General features: G+C 45.0%; 1 protein-coding gene across 10 annotated transcripts in view; it reads right to left on the bottom strand.

Annotated features, from left to right (window-relative positions):
• The window catches only part of Pxk (PX domain containing serine/threonine kinase like), a 61,273-nt gene that overhangs the window by 18,077 nt on the left and 21,616 nt on the right, over positions 1-21,580 (bottom strand). For all 10 annotated transcript variants that reach the window (XM_051172950.1, XM_051172959.1, XM_051172976.1 and 7 more), the window contains exons 3-9: positions 20,459-20,506; positions 13,760-13,946; positions 4,973-5,050; positions 4,468-4,541; positions 3,916-3,990; positions 1,145-1,249; positions 388-489 (exon numbers count right to left, since the gene is read on the bottom strand). In XM_051172950.1, coding sequence (XP_051028907.1) covers positions 388-489; positions 1,145-1,249; positions 3,916-3,990; positions 4,468-4,541; positions 4,973-5,050; positions 13,760-13,946; positions 20,459-20,506 — 669 coding nt within the window. The remainder of the gene's footprint in view (positions 1-387; positions 490-1,144; positions 1,250-3,915; positions 3,991-4,467; positions 4,542-4,972; positions 5,051-13,759; positions 13,947-20,458; positions 20,507-21,580) is intronic.

Here is a 21,580-nt window from a genome sequence, read left to right as displayed (position 1 = left end):
AGTCCTCTGACCTCCACTCACTGCTATGGCATGCACACTCACGTGTGCTCACGCGTGCACACACGCGCGCGCGCACACACACACACACACACACACACACACACACACACACACACACAAACAAATGTGAAAAGAAAAATGCATTTTGTTATCTCAACATGCAGGAGGCCAGGAGTTAAGTACTCAGAAAAAAAATAATACATTTTAAAATGAAATCCACCAGGCAGAGGCAAGTGGATCTCTAGAAGTTCCAGGCCAGCCTGGTATACAAAATGAGTCCATGACAGCCAAGGCTACACAGAGAAACCCTGACTTGAAACACCAATATTTCACAACAATAAGACCCGAACTAAGACAGCAACCTAAACAAAATCAAATGCCTCTTACCTCTAATATCTGCCGTCCATATGTTTTTATTTGCTGGAGTTCAAGGCCCTGGATTTTCTTGGGATTGCAGTATTTCTTTAGGAAGGGGTCCTTTGGTTTTGTCTTTAGAGAAGAACAAAGAACACGTAAGAGGTAAAGAAGCCAATTTTTACTCCAGGCTTCATAAAAAAGGAACAGCCGGGGGCTCCAGCACACAGGGAGTGAGGGTCGTTGTTGCTATATTAATGCAATAGTCTGTGGCTGAGGAGAGGCTGATCTGGGCTCTGTTTTTTCTTTCTCCGAGAGACACCTTACGTGGTCTCACCCTAGGCTATTCCCAAAGTCTGGCCTACTGCTAGAACTCTCCAGCATTGCTTTGTTCAATGCACAATACAAACTTTAGAACTCACCATCAAAACAGCTCCGTCTTTGCTCATGGGGAAAGAAATGCTCATAAGCAAATGGCAGTTTTTCCAAATCAGTATTTTTTGTTTGTTTTTGAGATGGGATCTAAATAACCCAGGCTGGACTGAAACATGCAATCCTGTCCTAGCCTCCTGAAAACTGGGATATCGGTATGCATCACCATGCTATGTTTAAGTTTTACAATAAAATTCATGGGGCCTGAGAGGGGAAATTATGTAATTATAATCTCAAGCAAAGTTATTTTTAAAAACTCATGGGGCCTCACTTCTGGAATTTTACATATCAAGTACCCATAGCAGGTTCTCAAGGACAGAAGAACTTTATAAGCATAAACATGGTTTGTAAGTAGTACCTTGTAGATCAAATCCTTCAAAGTTCCCTTTTCATTAAAGGTTCTAATCAGCAACGCTGAGGACTCATTAGCCGTGGCAAAGGTAACCCGGTATATGTAAGGGTGCTGCCAAAACAAAAGCGAAATTCAAGTCGCTTCATGTCCGCATCCAGGGCCTTTCAGAGTCACAAGCTACCAGAGTCAGGCACCGTGCTGGCGCTTTAGTTCTGCATATATCTGGCATTCGTGAACACTTGCTACTTTTAAGTCATTTATGGTCAACCAGCTCCTCCTCCCTCAGCTCTACCCAGGCCTGCCTGGCTAAATCCCTCCTGCGAGATCTCTGTTGTGAGGGGCTCCTCATGGAAGGCCTCGCTTGGCTGCACGTATCCAGAGTTCAGGCAACATCACGGTGGCGGAGAAGAGAAGAGCACAGCAGTCAGAGAGCTAAGTGGGAGAGCAGGGCAAGTGTGTCTTGCTCAGAGCTCTGCCACGTACTCTGCACCGCTGTTTGCACGGCGAGGCAGACGCACAGCCGGAAACAAGCTCGAACAAATACGCTTTGGCATCGCGGCCCATCGCGGCCCATCGCGGCCCTTAGCAGAAGTCAGCAGCATGAACGTCCCTGGCTTCCCTCGGAGGTTTGCAGTGTGCCTATTCACGGTCTTCTCCAGATGGGCACCCTAACGTCAGTCAAGCGAGGTGAGGAAGATACAAATTCTTTTCTTTTTTCCCTTTCCTTTCAAGACAGGGTTTCTCTGCATATCCTGGCTGTCCTGGACTCACTTTGTGAACCAGGCTGGCTTGAAACTCACATTGATCCACCTGCCTCTGCCTCCTGAGTGTTGACATTAAACACGTGCAACTACTGCAAGCACACTGGACAGAGACAAATTCTCTAAAGACGTAAAGTCTTCCTATAACCTGGAACTTTGGTTACATGGGCAAGAAGAGTAACTGCTCAGGCTCCGTGTAACCAGGGGGAAGGAACGGCAAAACAGTCACTTTGCTGTCTGAGTTACCTTTTACCATCTAACTAGCTGACTTTTAGAAAAACATGCATTATTTATACTAATGGACAGTCCTAATCCAAGACTGTCTTTAGACTACCACAAAGGTACATTCAGAACACGTCTGAGGTCTGGCCTTCAAATGGGCTAGTGCTGATATCCACTATCTGCTGTCTATACTCTAGAAGGAGTTGCTATGGACTGAGCCACTAAGCCCAACTAATGTGTATTTCTTATATGCACTATAGTGGGGATGACTATTTTTGTTATTTGAGACAAAGTCTCACTATGTAACCTAGGTTGGTCTTGAACTTGTAACTCTCCTGTCTCTGCCTCACAAATACTGGTACAAAAGCAAGTGTCATTGCAAGTGCTCTTGGTTTTTCTTGCAGGTACGTATGTGCACTATATGTGTGCCTGGTTCCCACAGCTGTATCAGAAGAAGGTGACAGATACATGAAAACTGAAATTATGGACTGTCATGAACTACCAAGTGGGAGTTCAAAATCAAACCCAGGTACTCTACAAGAACAAGTGCTCCCAACCTCTGAGCCATCTCTCTAGTCCCTTCTTCTTTGGTTTTGTTTTGCTTTTAAATATTCATTAAAAGTAATTTAAATATAGGTGCTAACTGGGACTGGTGGTTCAGGCCCATAATACCAGACTTAAGAAGCAGGGGCAGGAACATCACAAGTTCAAGACTGACCTAGGTTACAGAATGAGTTCATGGCCTACTTGGGAAACTTAGTGAGACCCTATCTTAAAATAAAAGGTAAATTACAGTGGGGGCATAGTTCAGTGGTATAGCCTCTGCCTAGTATATGCAAGGCTCTGGGTTCAATTTCAACTACTGCAACAACAGCAACAAAAATCTGAGTGGTGGGCCGGGTGTGGTAGTGCATGCCTTTAATCCCAGCACTCTGGAAGCAGAGGCAGGCGGATCGCTGTCAGTTGGAGGCCAGCCTGGTCTACAAAGCAAGTTTGGAATAGTCAGGACTACAAGAGAAACTCTGTCTCAAAAAAACAAACAAAAAATAAAAATAATTCTAGGTGCTGAAAGCCTGTCATACAATCAATCAAACTCAAGGCCATAGCATTTTTCTTGTGCATAAATCACACCTCATTAAAACATGGCCTCATTGCTTTAACAAGATGTCTTTAAAGGTAAACTGACTCAAGTGGACAAGTCAATGTGACTGTGCTCACTCCACAAGCAACTAATCCTAGAGTGCGGGAAACAGGTAATGGGTGTCAACGTCAACACACAAACATACCCGCACACACACACACCCGCGCCTCCCCCCCCATGCTGAGTCATCGGTGTGCTTCCTTCCAATAAAGGCCTTGATCGTGCTTCTGGGCCAGCTAGTTAGCCTATGAAAGGTCACTCAGGCAGCAAAGTGGCTACTTTGTCATCATTTCACCCAGGTTACCTACAGCCTGAGCAGTTAGTCTTGGCCTAGAAAGAGATCTTGGAGTCTCAATGATCAAACACTCAGCAAGAACAAGAGGCTCAGAGAAGTGGCGCATTCCTCTCTGATATTTGGTTAAAATATAAAGACTACATTTAAATTACTATCATTATTGGGTTATGAAGATATCACAAACACTGGCTTAAAGGGCATCTCATTTATGGGACTAGCCTATACACTTCTGGTAACTAAAAGCCATTGTACCTTTCCATTCTCTTGGGCCTACAGGGTATTTCCATCTCTTCTACACAGGTTCACCCTCAAGAAAACACTGACCCTGATGAGCAATGAGGACAGTAAAAGGACTTACCACACAGGAAGGCAGAAGCTTGATTAGACACTGAAAATCTTTATCTGACAAGTACTTGTCTGGGCCAAGATCAGCCTGGAAATGTAGGAAGAAATATCATAGTACCACTTTGCTCACCAAAAGGAAAATTCCCTATGTCTTCCTCCCTAACTTTATTTGACCAAATTCTTAGCTATAAATCCAAAATGGAAACTCTATAGTCTTTTCTGGAGAGGTAGTCTGTGCACATATGAACATCAGGGTATGACTGGGGTTTCATCCAACTCCATAGCCAAATGTGTCGCTAGAACCACAACAGCAAAAAGGATGAGATAATGCCTAATAACTTTCTTTGAGAGTCACTCCAAAACTGTCACTCATAATTGAGGCTGTCTGTATACCCTTCTGAACATTTATGTATAGCCAGGGGATTTACAGTAACTCTCCTTCGGTGTGGGACTAAAGAAGTCCACACATCACTAGGTAAGAGCACAGTACAGTTCTTAGAGTGTCTTATCCTTTCATATACTCTCAAGTCTCCTGGAATAAACGAAAGCAAAGGAATTAGCTTACCCAGCTCAACACCAGCCGCTCCTTTGGTTGGTTTTTAATTTTCATCAAGAAATATTTCTTCCTTATCCTCCAACCTGCCACAGAAGCAGGAAGGCACTTACTGCTTCAGCATTTTTGCAACAATTGATGTAAAGTTTACTGACTAAGGAGTTAATCAAAATTACATCTAGGAATCTTAGCCATAGCTATGTAGGGCCCAAGCACATAACAATGTTCATACAGGCTATACTATGAAAACAGTAAACAAAGGAATTACTGTATTTATGGAAAAGCTAGAGAAACGGCACTTCACTCTGACTTACTGAAAGGGACTAATGAAGGATGAATGGAGGTCCTGAACGTTACCAGCACCGCACTCCTCTGACAGAGCTCTAACCAAGGCTAATAGGTATTAAAGTTAAGGGCAATGCTTCAGGCAGTAGGGAGGTACAGGAGTATGACGTCAGCAGATGGAAAGAGCTTCGCTGGGTGACATCTTAGCAGGATGGGCATGCCAGACTCTCACCTATGTCTTTCAGTGGTTCTACCACCTCCCATTTTGGCTCTGATCGGAAGAACATGGAAACCTGTTGTAAGGCGATCTCTGAAACGAAAGCATAGAAATCAGATGTGTTAAGAAAAGCCAAAGGCTTCACATATTGTCCGTGCAAATGCAATCCCTGTAGTCTATGGACTTCTTTAAAAGACGTGATCAAAAAAGAGAGGATTAAAAATAATGTAGGCTTTCAGACTGTCCTTCTGGGAAACTGAAGGAAGCTGAATAAAGCCCAAGTTCAGTGGGAATGTGCCAGCAGTGCTTTCTTAGCTCCTGTTACGTGCCATGGTTCTCTCAGATGCTAGACTGGGGAAAGCAGGTGAGCAGTGTCTATGGAAACTAAGACTGAAACTTCTCTGTAAATCTAAAGTTACCTCCAAATTATAGGACTATTAAAGAACAAAAATAAAATTACCAATCATGTGGAAACACTTTTTTTGTTTTTAGGATTTTTCAGACAGGGTTTCTGTTGGGATTCTGCTCCAGTCTGCCTACCTGTGATGTCACTGGCTACCTGCCACGGGGGCGTGTCCCTGCTCCAGGTTATATAAAAGGACAGACTCACCTACTGCTCTCGCTTACCTCTCTCTTCCTCTCTCTCCCTAGCCCCGTGTCTGTGTATGTGTCTGTCTCTCTCAGGTACTGCTTCTCTCCCCTTTTCTTCTCTCCCGACGCTCATTTAATAACCCTCTATATAGTAGCTGTTGCCTGGCATCTTATTTTCCTATTTTTTAAATAAAATTATTGGCCCATATCAGGAAGGCTCTCCCAGAATTTCCTAAGTCTATAATCCTTTCTACCAGACTTGTTCTATCTAACACACATCCCACAACAGTTTCCTTCTGTTCCAAACTTCACTCTAAATCTGCATTCACTTCCGTCTGAACCCATCACAGCCCTGACTTCAGACCTCAATTCTAAGCTGAGGTAAGTTTCTGCTGTTCCACTCTCTCCTGGGACCCAGCCATGGTCTCGGTAAGCAGGTGATTCACTCTGCCACGTGACTGATCGCCACACACCTCACAGCTCTCCTTGGCTCTGCAGGGTTTATCAGCAGGCTGCACTAGCCTGAACTCAGAGTAGCCTGGCTGCCCTGCCATGTTAGAAGGTCTAAGAATGTCTAAGCAAGTGTTTTAAGTTGGTAAATGCCAGTTGCGAAGATTAAAATGTCTAAAAGGACATCTTATTTCCTCCTGTTGCTATGCTACTGTTCTATTAACTGTTCAGAGTGTTGACACTAACCAGTATACCTCTGATTTATTAGTCTAACTATGGTAAAACATTCCACTATAAGATCCTATCATAGTTCCAAGCTCAAGGTTTTAAATTTCCTTTGGTTTATCTTTTTCTTAAAATGTCTCTCATTGTGCTAAAAGTACGTACTTCCAGTCTTCTGAACAGAGGAAAGAAGCCCCCCTTTCATGATGCATACTGAGCTGCAAATCAAGATCAAGTGAGCTTTTCCCTTCTGCTCTACAGATTTCTGTACTCCCCTTGTTACTGTTCCACAGATGTCAGAAAAGTTCCATAAGGCTTCTGCCTTTCCTCAGCTCACCTCAAAGAGCATTCGTGCATTACCATAAAGTTCTTTCCCCAAGCCTCTGCTATGCTGTATGTCTACTGCCTTTTCCTATGATGTGTACATGTCTAACAATGTATATTTCACTGCAGATGTCAAACAAGGACGAAGCTAAATTTATCTCCCTTGACGAATTTAAAAGAATTCTTGCAAGTTACAGGAAATCCACATAAGTACTGTCAATCAACAGCCTACGTTTCCCATCTATGTCCTATCTCTGAGGGTGGGATTTCTCCCCCTTTTCACTGGTTTTGTGACTCCCCTCCCCCTACCTACCTGATTGCAACCTTTCTGCACCCAACACCAGCTCAATTTTCCCTTCCTAGCCACATAAATGCTTCCCTTTGTCTGAGAGACTGTCCACACCTCTCTGGTTCTGGGAACAGAGGTACCCAAGCCTGATTTACATCACTGTGGCTGGTCCTTCTCGCTGACCTACAACTAGGACTATTCCCACTGGGTGAGACTTCTGACAATCTCCCCCGCACCCCCCCACACCCCTGCTGCTGCCCTTTAGCCTCCAAAAAATCCTAGTGCACTAGGTTGCTGTGTCCCTGGGCCAGCTCAGCCACGGAGCTGCACTCTTTTGGTTGCTGACCAGCAATGACGAGTTGCTGGATCAGTCTGTGTACCTGTCTTTTGAGACACAATCCATTTCTGGGGATGCCCTGATGGGTTACTGACTTCACCCCCCAGTGAGAAACAGTCTACCCGCCACCTTTCCAGGCTACTCTGGGATGCCTTCTGAGAATCTCAAATCCCTACACCCACATTAAGTGCTGCTAAGCTTACACACCTCTGCAACCAAACTTAGATCCCAAGATCCAAAACCAAACTTTTAATTACCACCAGCAACTGGGTAAAACAGAAGGAAGTTCCCCATGTTTAACCCTTTTTCTTTGCTCTCCCAAAATTTTCAAGCACTGTCTCTTTATTTTCAAGCCTTTTCTCTGTGCTCTCCCAAGAGTTTCAAATGTACACCTAAAGGGAATTTTCTCCCTAACCTACTTTGTCTTCTGCCCACATGTATGTTCCAGGATCCTGCCCGACTGCCTACATCCAGGACACTGTCAAAGCAGCTACCCACAGTTGCTCCAGTCCCACCTCACAGATCATGCCAGCTGCACTGTCCCTCCTAGCCCCACATGTTCTCAGACCCTGGACAGGAAATGCAACCGCCTGTTCTTCCAGAATCTGGCCTACATTTTAGCCTTTTAACCCCTGTCACCACCCTACTGTCAGCACGAAATAGGAGGAAACACAATTTTGAAAACCAAGAAATCTAAAGTATGTAAAGTAGCTGACCTAAACCAGGAATTTTATCAGGCCACAGCCAAAGCTCAAGATTCAGAAAGTATGATAAGGTCACATGAGCAACATGTCCCAAGGGATATTTGTCCCACTTTGCTTCCTTGTGGAATTACAGCTTTCACAAACCACAAAGGAGTGATTAGCCTGAAGCATATGCTGGAATAAAAGCCAGAGTTTCAGAAAAATACCGTCTTCAATAAGATGGCTCAGCTGTGCTAAGTCACAGAGTGCCTGTCTACTTAGCAATTTATTCTTTTTGTTGTTCATGAATCATGTGAGAATTTCCTCTTGAACAAAGACAATGAAAAGAGGAAGTTCCTTCCAGTTCACTGTAGTAAGAAACTATCAGACTAACTGCCATTTCCTCCCAATGCAGATCCCTGAAAGCAAAAAGTCTTCCAAAAAACCCTGTGGAATCTCACCTCCGCCTGGCGCTAATTATATTCCAAAGAGACTGGGGAGGCTTGGACTTACCAACAATTCCCTCCGTATGTCAAAACAACCACCTCTCCTGGAATCTGCCGAGGGCTTGGCAAACACTAGCCCTGTGCGTGTTTCACGGTACATTATGAGCGAAGAAGTTTGCAGGAGACAACACTTGGCTGTTTGTTTACTGACTCAATATGCAAAGTGTCCCTAAATATTCCAGAGCAAAGCTGGCTCTGTTTATACTCTGTTAGAGCTGCTCTGAGATGCCACCGGATATAGGGAAGGGGTGGGGGCAGCTAATAAGAATTCCAATTCTCCAGCCTGGTCTACAAAGTGAGTCCAGGACAGCCAGGGCTAGAGAGTGACCCTGTCTCCAAATACCCGCCCCCCAAAAAAGTAGCTGGACATGGTGGTACACACTTAATCCCAGTAGAGGCAGTTTGATCTCTGTGAATTCGAGGCCAGTCTTGTCTACAGAGTGAGTCCAGGACAGCCAGGGCAACATTTAGAAACCTTGTTTCAAAAAACCAGAAAACAAACAAACAACCAATTCTTATTCTGGGAACACTGTGCCTGTATTTTAAATGTTGATATAGTATTTTACCATTTACAAAGTAAGTTGAAAACAAACATTTTTTTAACTGTTTTTATTTATTTATTTATTTATTTTTGGTTTTTCGAGACAGAGCTACAGCACTGGCTCTGGCCCTATGGCCTGTAATGTTTCGTTCACTATCCATACTCTGGCCTCCTGAGTGCTGAGATCGAGGGCGTGCAACACTACAGCTTGGCCTCTTCAACTCCAAGATCCTAACCCCAGGAGCTGGGTGCAGGGAACAAAGCCTGATTCCTCCAGGCCTGCAGTAGGCTGCCTAGGGCTGGCTTTTACAGCCTGCAATCCCTCCAGAAAATCCCGCCTTTGTTCTGAACATAATCCTTCCTAACCTACTAATCAAGTGATTTCCAAGTTTTAGGACTACAAGAGAACTTCCACATTGCTTGGTCTGTTCCCTTCCCCAGCCTCTTTTTAAAGATTTATTATGTATACAGTATGCTGCCTGCACTCCTGAAGAGGGCACCAGATCTCATTATAGATGGTTGTGCCACCATGTGGTTGCTGGGAATTGAGCTCATTGCCTTTGGAAGATCAGTCAGTGCTCTTAACCTCTGAGCCACCTCTCCAGCCCTTCTCCGGCCTCTTTTCAGGGTGTGTGTATTATTTTACCTTTACGGACTTGGTCTTTTGGATAAAACCAGGAAAAGGCCCAGTAACTACAAGCTGAGTCTCTGGAAGGACAGAAGGCAGCTGCTTAGGAGATCCCTCTGCTCAGCCCTGAGACTCAGGCTGGCCCTGGCCATACAGCCCAGCACAAACAAGGGTCCCCAGTCAGTGTGCTCCAGACAAGGAAAAGCAGCTATGCAGATGTGGGTCACCAATCCAATACAGAATTCAAATCTTTGTTTGGTTTTGTTTTTCGAGCCAGGGTTTCTCTGTGTAGCTCTGGCGGCCCTAGTACTCCGCTCTGTAGACCAGTCTGGCCTTGAACTCATAGAGATCCACCTGCCTCTGCCTTCCAAGTGGTGGGATTAAAGGCATGCACCACCACCGCTGGTTTTAGAATTCAAATCTTGCTGAAGTGAGGCAATATGTAACCAGGTGATTCAGAAGCGGGGAAGAGAGAAGGGCCGAGAGCCTTGGCCTTTTTTACAGAGGTGCAACATGCATGTGAGCGGACAGTGAGCAGGGAGTCCCAAAGAGCCAGGGCCACGCGGCAAGTTTCAGGAGTGAGTTGGCCAAGCTGGCAAGAGGAAATGACCTGTACTTCCCTCTTCTGAGGCAGCTGGTAAACCCACCCAGAAGCAAGGCAAATTCTGACATTTCATTCGAAGGGAGACTTGGATCAGCTTCCTCACCTACCATTTCTCTTCAGGACTGGAGTGTTTGGACATGGATGGGAACTCTGGCTTTTTGTTTGTTTGTTGTTTTGTTTTTGTTTTTTTGAGACAGGGTTTCTCTGTGTAGCCTTGGCTGTCCTACACTCACTTTGTAGACCAGGCTGGCCTCGAACTCATAGCAATCCACCTGCCTCTGCTTCCCGAGTGCTGGGATTAAAGGCGTGCGCCACCACGCCCATTGGTTTTTTTGGTGGATGAGAACTCTGATGACCTCATGCTCTGGCCACCCCTAACCATCAGCTCTGCTGTGGGGTATGACAAAGAACTTGAGGGAGGAATGACTGAAGTGGGGGACTAGGAGCTGGACAGATCCCTGACAGGCAGGCAGACAGACAGACAGAGGGGTCGTAAGTAGGTAACAAAGATGGCCAAGTTCTAGTCCTCACACTTTTTATCACACACAAAAGCTTAAAAGGTCCTTCAGCTCCGCTAAGTGCTAGGCGGGATCAGGACACGTGTACCTAAAATGTTGAGGGCCTATCACCCTCCCCATCCTTGCTCAAACTGACCCCAAATTAGGGGAAGGGGACTCCCTAAAGACTCTTAAAACCCCTCGTCCTCAAGGAGAGACTGAGATTCCGTGTGTGCGCGCGCGCGCGCATGTGTGTGTGTGTGTGTGTGTGTGTGTGTTTTGATGTGAAGTTATCTTTCACTATAACCTGCATTTTGCCTAAGCTGGATGAGCAGCTGTCTCTGCTCCCCAGCGCTAGGATTACAGGTACTAACCAACGCCTCTGGGTTTTCACAACTCTGCTTGGACTCAAAACTCAGGTTCTCATGCTTGCAAGGCAAGGATTTTCCTGCTTCATCTCCTTGGTCCCAACTGTCGTGCAGATGAGGAAACTGAGGTCTTCAGAGAGGAAGGCCTTATTTAGGCCCCACATATTTGTGTGGCTCTGGTCCTACCAGGGTATTCCCAAGTTAAAATGCTATTTGGCTCCTAGAGGTTTGTCTAATCTGTGTTCCTTCTGTTACCATCTAAGGATCCTTGTTTGTTTTTGAACAGGCTTTCTCTGTGTAGACCTGGCTGTCCTGGACACAATTCATAGACTAGGCTGGCCTCGAACTCACAGACATCGCCTGCCTCTGCCTCCCTCAGGGCTGGGATTAAAGCATGCCCATCCAGAGATCTTGAGCCGGTTTGTTTTCTCTGCCAGTTAAATAATTAAAAGGCAGAAAAATTCCTGAGTGCAACTGGGAGCAGTAGAGGAAATCTTAAACCCAGCAGAAAGAATCATCAAGTGAGGAAACACACACACACACACACACACACACACACACACACACACACACACACACACGGTTAGTTTTAATACAACAGCTCTAAGTTGCCTTCTGGTGTCTGTCTACCCCGTGTGAATCATCAGGCTTCTGGTTCAAGCTCCTTGGATACAGGAATGCATGGCCTTCGTGCCTACCCTGCGTACATTGGGTGGAAGGTCACTGACGCTGGCTGAATGGATGTCACCATTACCTGCCCATTACAGCTAGACAGCTGCCCTTGTGAGCATCAGCAGACACTCAGGAGATGCTGCTAACAAAACATAAATAGGGCTGGGCTGACTCACAAAAGCCATCCATATGACCTGCTGACATTTAGGAGCAATCAGGTGAGACTTTTTAAAAATATTTTTTAAAGCTTTATTCATTATGTACACAGTGCTCTGCCTACATGTAAGCCTGCACAACAGAAGAGGGCATTAGATCACATTATAGCTGGTTGCCAGCCATCATGTGGTTGCTGGGGAAGAGCCGTCAGTGCTCTTAACCTCTGAGCCATCTCTCCAGCCTTCAGGTGAGACTTAAAGAAAGAAATGGAAGGGCTCAGAAGGTAGTGACAGAACTGAAGCTCTTCTGAGTTCCAGCCCAGTGTGTAAGGTCTTGTGTCAAGAAGGAAAGAGAGCGAATCTTTGTGACCACACAGTGCTTGACTCTGTGCCTAGAGTAAATGAACTTCAGGTATACACTGCTTTTGGCCGGAAATGGAAGAGCGGTTTCCCCAGCCTGAACGACATCCGTTAGAAGATGGCAAGCACATTCTAAACAGGCTTCTCACTCTGTGATAAGCTCGCTGCCATGCTGCCAGCCACACCTGGCTAGGGAACCGCACTGTGAGCAGGGAGCTTCCGGGTTGAGGCTTCCAAACTCAGCTGTACAGATTCTAGACTGACTGACATGCACACAGCCTGAGCACTAGGATTTCTTTTCTTTTCTTTTTTTAATTTTTATTTATTTGTTTATTTTTTTATGTACATAGGTCTTTGGCCTACATGAATGTCTATTTGAGGGTGAAGTTACAGACAGGTGTGAGCTGCCATGTAGGTGCTGGGAATTGAACCTGGGTCTTCTGGAAGAGCAGTCAGTGCTCTTACCAACTGAGCCATCTCTCCAGCCCCAAGCCCTGGGATTTCTTAACACATCCCCCAAGTGACTGTCCTGTGCAGGAGGGTCTGCTGCTAACTAGTAGGCTTCCAGTTCCCCCTCTCAAATAGGAGTGAGACGCATTTCCTCAGCTAATTCAAATGGAGTGTGCTTTGTTTAGAGTTTTTCAAATAGGCTATTACTTTGTTGCCCAAGCTGGCCTAGAACTTACTGTATAATCGGTTGTGCTTAAATGTGTGGCCATGCACCACCCAAGTGCTATGAGTCTGGCTTTTAAAAAAATGTAGCTGGATGCAGTGGTGCACACCTGTAATCCCACAACTGTTAAGTTCAAAGCCAGCCTGGTCTACAAAGTGAGTACAGGAGAGCCAGGGCTGTTACACAGAGAAATCCTGTCTTGAAAAGCAATAAAATAAAATAAAATAAAATAAAAAATAAAAGTAAAGTTTTTAAACCCAAGAACAGAATCTATTCCCTTAACAAGAAATTAACAACCAGAGTTCTATTTAGAAAACCTTCAAGTATGACTTGGCTTTAAGCAATGCGTTTATTCTGTGTCTCAGGCAGCTCTACAGCAGCTTCAGTGCCCTACAAGGCCACAGCAGAGTGTAGAAGGTGTTTAGTTCTTCCTTTTCTGACATCAGGCTTGCAGGTGCCGCTGACTTTGTGTGTGACCTGGAGGGCAGCACAAGCCCTGGTGCTGGGGCTCCCTCTGCGTGAGGTACCCAACAAGGGATCTTTCTGAATCCACATGACACTTAAAGACAGCTCTAAAACAGACACATTACACACAGCAAACACAAAGCAGACTGAGGATGCTCTGTGTGCTGCTGTCGGCTGTCCGCTCTGTTCCACAGAGAGGATACGGACATGACTGTTTCTCGTCTATGTTTTATTGCCCGGGCATCACAAACACTTTGGAAGCTATTTCCCTCCTACAGGTGTACAGGCAATTACAACCAAGCTAGTCTTTGCAAAGAAACACTGGCCTGTCACGCATGTGCTCACTCTCCCACAGGGAAGTGGAGTGATCTCACCTGCGTCATCCCTGCTGAGCTCGGGCCCCACACCACTGCAGCTTACAGGCCCCAGGTTCTTACCAGTGTAGTTTGCAGAATAGTTGTTTGGGTCTAGGAACTTCTTGAGCAGCTCACAGTTGGACAGCACATGATTGCCCATGATGGTGTTAAGGTAGTTCTGCAAGCCTCTCTGCCTCTCAGCTATGAAGTCCCGGTCCATGTTTCCAATCAGTCTCTTGGGAGGAAGAGGTAGACTCAGGCCTGCAATCTGAAAGGACAGAAGGAAAAAAAGAAAGAAGAGGGGGAGTTATGTTCCGTGTCATCCACAAGGAAGTGTGACATCTGAATCCTGCACCACTGTAGCTCATTAAGTATAAAACAATATACACTTTGAAGATGCACTCTAATTTTGGTGATAGAATTTTTTTGTTTGTTTTTTTCAAGGCAGGGCTCCCCTGTGCAGCCCTGGCTGTCCTGGACTTGCTTTGTAGACCAGGCTGGCTTCGAACTCACAGAGATCCACTTGCCCCTGCCTCCCTAAGTGCTAGGATTACAGGTGTGTGCCACTGTGCCTGGGTTTGGTGATAAAAAAAAAATATATATATATATATATAAATAATCATTTTATATATAAACCTATACATCTCATAATTGATAAAATTAAATACTAATCACAGTAACTGATTTTTTTTCACTTTTTCCAAAGTTATACATGGACATAGTACCAAGAGAAATAACTTGCTTTTTCAAAACTAGCACTGTCAGCCCTGTGACACTCCAACCTCCATGACCCATATCACCGAGTTCTCTAGAACCTGAATAGCCTTATCACTTCTTACATCTGATCTTCTGACACTTGGGAATGCTTGCATTACATTGTTTCGTCCTTGGGCATTATCTGTAGTATTTCCACAACAGATGAAGGGATTGTGTTCTCTTTCACAGCTAGGCGGTGTTAGTGCACACCTTTGAGCCTGGCACTCTGGAGGCAGAGTCTGAGTTCAAGGTCAGCCTGATCTACAGAGTGAGTTCCAGGACAGCCAGGCATACACAGAGGGGGAAAAGAGCTCTCTTTCACGGTTCTGACCTTACTGTCTCAAAATACTGACTTTACATGTGTGGGGGGGAAGGGAAGGAGGGAGGGAGAGATTAATTTCTTAGGTCTCATTTGGTTTTTCTGGGGTTTGGGTTGTTTGTTTGTTTGTTTGTTTGTTTTTACCAAGACAGGTGTTCTGTGTAATAGTCCTGGTCTCAAACTTGAGTACTGGGATTAAAGGCATGTGTCACTATTCCAGACTTCATCTGGGTTTCCTTTCCTTTTTTTTCTTTCTTTCTTTCCCTCTTCCTTCCTTCCTTTTTCTTTTTCTTTTTCTCTTTTTGGTTTTTTGAGAAAGGATTTCTCTGTGTAGCCCTGGCTGTCCTGGAACTCACTTTGTAAACCAGGCTGTCCTTGAACTCATGGAGATCCGCCTTCCTCTGCCTCCAAAGTGAGGATTACAGGTGCGAGCTCACTTAAAACTTTTAAGACAACTTTTAAACTCAAAAAACAAAGCAAAGCCACCTTCAAGAGCAGCATTACAGTGCTATTTGACACTTGTATCAAAAACGTAAAAACAAAAAAGCAATCCAAGCGACACGCATCCTGACAGAGGGTAAGGTACACTGAGAAAGGCATCCTGAATTGAGAAAAGGACGCATGGTGAGCTACTTAAGGGGCAAGCCTAACTCAGTTCCACTCTGGATGTATTAAGCAACAACGATGCAGCCACGGGAAGGCTAAAGGGCGTGCATGGTGGCTGAACGAGAATGGCTCCCTAGGCTCACAGGTGCGCTGAGCACCCGGTCCCCAGCTGGTGCTGGGCGGTGCTGTTTGCCAAGGTTAGGGAGGTGTGGCCTTGCGGGATGCTGGGATGCGAGGCTGTAAGCCTGAGCCTTGCCCTCCCTGCAGTGTGCTCTCTGCTTCATGCTTGTACTTCAAGATGTGAGCTGGCAGCTGGCTGCTCTAGCTGTGGTGCCTGCCTCCTGATCCCATGCTGCTCTAGCTGTGGTGCCTGCCTCCTGATCCCACGCTATCCCACCATCATGGGATCTAACTCTGGAAAAGTAAGTTGCTGTCCCCACCATCACGGGATCTAACTCTGGAAAAGTAAGTCAACATAAACCTTCTTCTATGAGTGGCCCTGCTCACAGTGTTTTTATCACAGCAACATAAAGTAGCAAGTACAAGTTTATGAAAAAAATGACTGAGTGACAAGTCTAAGTTGTCCATCTCTCTCCTGTGTAACTATGGAGATGTGTGAGACACATCATAAATTTCTATTGAAGCACAGCTTGTCACCACATAAGACACTTAAGTTTCAAAAGGTTTCGCTCATTCATAAAAATTAAGTTTTATCAGCCAGACATGGTGGCACACACCTGTAATCCCAGTACTCAGGGAGGCAGAGGCAGGCAGATCTTTGTGAGTTTAAGGCCAGCCTAGTCTACAAAGTGAATCCAGGACAGCCAAGGATACACAGAAAACTCTGTCTCAAAAAACCGAAATAAATAAAGAAATGTTTTTCAAAAATTAGTCTTTGTCTAGTTGTGGTTTCTTCAGGAGATCTTATCAAAAAGGCCCAGAAGTGATTACAGTTTTTTACTTAGCTAAGTAAAATGCATACGTACAAAGGAAGCACATCACAGCATGCCAACCAACTTATTTGATGTTGCTCATGGGCAGACAGCATTAATAAGGCTATACTGTATATTTTGGACCATAAGACACAGTATTTTCCCACCAAAAGTGGCGGGGGGTGGGGAGGAGACTTAGGGTGCACTTTATGGTCCGATTGCTGTTTTTACTGTTTATCTTGTTTTACTGCTCTAAAAACTGGGTATGTCTTATGGTCAGATGCATCTTATAGCCCAAAAAACATAGTATATTAATATTGCCTAAAACATAACTTAGGTATCTTCTAAAAATATCTTATGAAATTGCAGAATATAATCCTATTTTTTTATACACCCAGGGATATTTTGTTAATCCATGGGTGTACTCACATATGGGAATAAATACTGTCCTTTTTCCCCCCTTAAAAAACATTTTCATTTTTGAAATTTTTATGTGTATAAATGTTTCCCTTGTATTTACTTACATCTGTGCACTCCAGTGCCTGGTGGCCACGGGAGCCAAAAGAAGGCCTTGGATTCCCTGGAGCTGGAGTTACAGAGGGTTGTGGGCCACCATGGGGGCGCTCGGAATCAAGCCCAGGGCTCCTAACCTCTGAGCCATCTCTCCAGCTCCCAAGAAAATTGTCTTAAAAGGATTCACACCCACTGGCGAACACAGCTATCTTTGGGAGCAGGTAGTTCTTATTCTCTGTGAAATATTTATCATGTTCATTTTACCCTTTTCAACTAAAAAAGAAAAGCATTCCCTTTTTAGTGAAAATGATGATTTAAGCAAGGGTTTGTAAGCACTTATTGATTTATTATGAGCAGGTTTGACCACATGATCCATACAAGAGCATCCACTGATTTCTACGTCAGCCTACATGGCAGTGCTGAGGTCAAACCTAGTAGTCGGCTAGTTCCCATTCATCGGTGGGGACATAAGGATGCATTTGATAAAATGTCTGTCTTTTCTGTTCTGTTTGAGAGAGTAGCTGAGAATGACTCTGATCCTGGTCCTCTGCCTCTCATCACACCTTAGAGACACACCTGGCTTCACATGGGCTCCAGAGACTCATACTGTTCCATGGCAAGTGCTTTGTTATCTGGGGAGATCACCACTGAGCTACCTCCCCAACCCTCAGCCTCATGTTTTAGACTTCATTTCACAGTAGGAAAGCACCAGTCTGCCTGACCCTGTCAGTCCTCCCAAATCATCACTTCTTTTACCCACACTGTGATTCTATAGTCTCTGCTGTATCAGAGGAATAATTACTCCACACAGTACTGAAACTGCAATGGGAGTTAATTTTTAAACCTTGCTGTTTAAAAGGTTTAGCATCCAAATCTTAGATGGGAGAAGAGAGACCTAGGCACATAGGTGACAGTCAGTAAGATGCTGATTCCCTGGGCACCTTCAAGCCAGGACAGAGCTTACTTTTGCTAGCTTGCCCCTGAATGTGCCCTATCTGTTTCTGCCTTTAGCTCCTTCAAAAAACAAACAACAAAAACCAACTTCACTTAAAAGGGGAAGCAGAGGGGAACCAAAGGCAGCAGAGAATCCCATGAGTTCTGTTCATAGCTTCAGAGTGCAGTGCTGAGCTGGATGGTCCCCAGGCTGGATGCTGAGGCTGGTCCTCTGGCCTGGGAGAAGATTCTAAACTCCACAGACTTTACCAACGCTTCCAGGAACCCAGCTTTTATCTGGATGAAAAAGCTCCCGACTGGTCATTTCCCCTTCCTCCCTCCCATCATCAGATCTTAGTGAGTTGTAATTACCTTCAACCAAATGCCACTAAGTGTTCCAAACTCTCAACAACCCTTCACTTATTTCAGCTTAAGATCGGTTCTCCAAGGTCAACAATGAGCAGTAACTTCAAATCGGAAAACATTTGGAGTATGAGAGACCTCAGAAGTCAGCTTCTTCATTTGAGAAGGAGAAAACGGGGCCTAAGAGAAAAAGGGCTGCCCCAGCACCCACCAGAGCCTGGCCCTCTCCCCAGGCTAAGGCAAACAGAGGTCCCTTCCCTCTCTGCCCAGCTCCTCTCATGCTAACCTTTCCTGCTTTCCCTTTTCACTGATGCACAGTCTCCCTGGGTGGCTGTTAATTGGTATTGCATTTATTTGAAACATGGTGCTGGGATTTCTGTGTTGTTACTGTGAAATATGATAACCATAATTTTTTTGAAAACAGACTTTTCTTCTATTTTTCTCCTTATATAGTTTATATATCTTTTAATAGAACTAGGAAAGTACCAAACGCTACAAAGAGCTAGGGGGAAATAATTCATAACCCACAATCCTGCCACCTGGGGGTCACCACTGTTAACATTTTGACATATTTCCTTCCAATCTTGTTTCCTAAACATTTTTTTTTTGTAATTATATCACACGGCATGTAAGTTTACATTCTAAATTGTAATTTTCACTGAAATATGCTATTGGACTCGGACCCACTCCGCATTTGGGATTATATTTCTCTCGTTCAGCAGGAATTCATTTATCTGTAGAGAATAATCAGATACCAAAAACCATACACAGAGCTTCATTCTGAGGTTTCTGAGTCCTTTAGTTACAGAGGTTGTTTTTTAAAATTATTTCACTGCCAAAAAGCTGCATGTACTTTCTCTTCTGTTTGTGTACTTGGATGAATAAAAACCTCCACTGCCAGATGTGGTGACCCCTTCCTGTAATCCCAGCGTCTGAGGCAGCAGGATCAGTTCAAGGTCATACTGGACTACACAGTAAGCTGGAAGCTGCCTGGGCTATATGGAACCCTATCTCAAAACAAAAGACTCTCCCACAACCTATGTGGATATTTGCATTTAAGATAAGATGCATATCGGAAGCACCAATCTTAAAAAGCAAAATTACACTGAAACAAAAATAAATTCCAGTCCAGCCAGGGCTACATGGCAAAAAAAAAAAAAAAACAATCCTTTAAACTCTGTCAACATGTTTGTTATCTAGAGATTTCAACTGGTCATACTAAAAGTAAAACCAAGTAAGGAGTTGAAGATGTAGCTCAGTGGCAGAGAGAGCACCTGACAGCTTGTGAAAGGTGCTGCACTCAATCCCCAGAACTGCACAGCAAGGACCAGAGCACAACACACAGAGCCCTGCACAGGGCCCTGCAGATTCTTGGGCCCGAGCAGAAGAAAAGTGCTCATGCTTTTACAGTGAAGGCTTTGGCTCTCCCAACACTGTTTCCTCAAGTCTGACATGAAACATGGCTGTATGAAGGCAGAGGGAGCCTCCTGTTCCTTCCACCCACCAGTCCTCCTGACCTTGGTTCCCACCGTTAGCAGCCACTCAGATACGTGACAGCTAACTCCACCAGGCATGGTGGTGCACACCTGTGCTCCCAGCACTCTGGGAGGCAGAGGCAGGAAGATCTCTGTGAGTTCGAGGCTGGCCTTGTTTACAGAGGGAGCCTAGAACAGCCAACACAGAAAAACCCTGTCTCAAATACCGCTCCCCAAAAAAGAAGGGCTGGGGAGATGGCTCACAGGTTAAGAGTACTGCCTGCTGCTCCAGAGGTCTTAAGTTCAATTCCCAGCAACCACATGGTGGCTCACAACCATTTATAATGTGATCTAATGTCCTCTTCTGGCCTGCAGGTGTACATGCAAGCAGAGCACTATACACATAATAAAAAAATAAATCTTGAAAAAGAAAAGGCTCAAAGTTTTTTTGGTTTTTCAAGACAGGGTTTTTCTGTATAGCCTTGGCTGTCCTGGACTCGATTTGTAGACCAGGCTGGCCTTGAACTCACAAAGATCCACCTACCTCTGCCTCCCGAGTGCTAGGATTAAAGGCCACTATGGGAAAGGCTCAAAGTTTATTTTTTTAAAAAAATTAAAATCCAAGAGATTTAGAAATGTGTACCTCAGAGAAATCATCAAGCAGAAGAAGACTGAGTCTCTGCTGTTACAGTTTAGTGTTGATCTGCAGCACTCGCTGCAGAGGAGCCCAGTAGAAAAGCCTAGGAGAGAGAGCCCGAGGTCCACCGGTCCACCTACATGAACCCTAGCACCCTATGTAGTCAGTCCTAATCCACGAAAGGAGATTGTGCCAGGAAGACACCATAAGCCATGGTACGTGTTACCAGTGCTTTGAAGCATTTACCTGCAAGCTGTGGTTGAGTAAATCGAAGTCACTGTATCTTCTCACAATCTGCAAGAGACAAGACAGCGGTGTTCTGACTCAGCAAAGGCATTCATTCCTCTCCACCTCCTGACCTGGGATACTCTGCTGCCCAGAGTTCACTTTGTGTGATTGATAGGCCCAGTAGAGGTACGCAGCCACCTCCAGAGGTTGCCTGGGCCGCAGTAAGGCAGTTAACGCCAGCCAAACTCACAAGGCATCCAGGGATTTAAACATCCGACACAATTTTTTTGTTTGTTTTCAGGTCAAATTACCTTTTCAAATATTTTTCATATGGAGTACACAGAGGGTGGATTAATGATTTACAAAAGAAAAAAAGTTTTACTCAGCATAAATGAAAACAAAAGGAAGCTTTGGTGTCATTTGTCCTTGTCAGGAATAAAACATTATCCAGTCAAAGTGCCACCTACCACGAGGTAAGGCTGCCTCACCGCTTGGCTGACAGTCCAGCTTTTATGTCCTTTCTTTGTTGTACTGATGCTACTGCTTAAAACATAACCAAATCCTTCTAGCCCTGGTTGCTGGCTTTTATGTCAGTGTGACACCAGCTAAAGTCATATGGGAGTCTCAGCTGAGAAAATGCTCCCATGTCGGCCTGTGGTGCCTTTTCTTGAGTGGTGTGGGAGGACCCAGTTCTCTGTGGGTGTGCCACATAGGCTGGATCCCAGGTGCTATAAAAAAGCAGGCTCGGGCTGGAGAGATGGCTCAGCGGTTAAGAGCACTCGCTGTCTGCTCCTCCAGAGGTCCTGAGTTCAATTCCCAGCAACCACGTGGTGGCTCACAACCATCTATAATGTAATCTGATGCCCTCTTCTGGCCTGTGGGTGAATATGCAGGCAGAGCACTGTATACATAATAATAAATATATTTTTTTTAAAAACAGCAGGCGCATCAAGGCATACAGACAAGCCAGTAAGCAGCACTCCGCCATGGCTCTGCTTCAGTTCCTGCCTTCTGGTTCCTGTGCGGGCGTCCCTGAGTGATGGACCTGTACGCTGTAAAGTGAAATAAAGCCTTTCGTTCTCAAGCTGCCTTTGGTGTGGTGTTTGATCATAGCTAGAAACCATAAATAAGAACATTACT

The sequence above is a fragment of the Acomys russatus genome, chromosome 3, assembly GCF_903995435.1.
Source record: "Acomys russatus chromosome 3, mAcoRus1.1, whole genome shotgun sequence".
NCBI classification, from domain to species: domain Eukaryota; kingdom Metazoa; phylum Chordata; class Mammalia; order Rodentia; family Muridae; genus Acomys; species Acomys russatus.
This window is presented reverse-complemented; position numbering and strand designations above follow the sequence as displayed.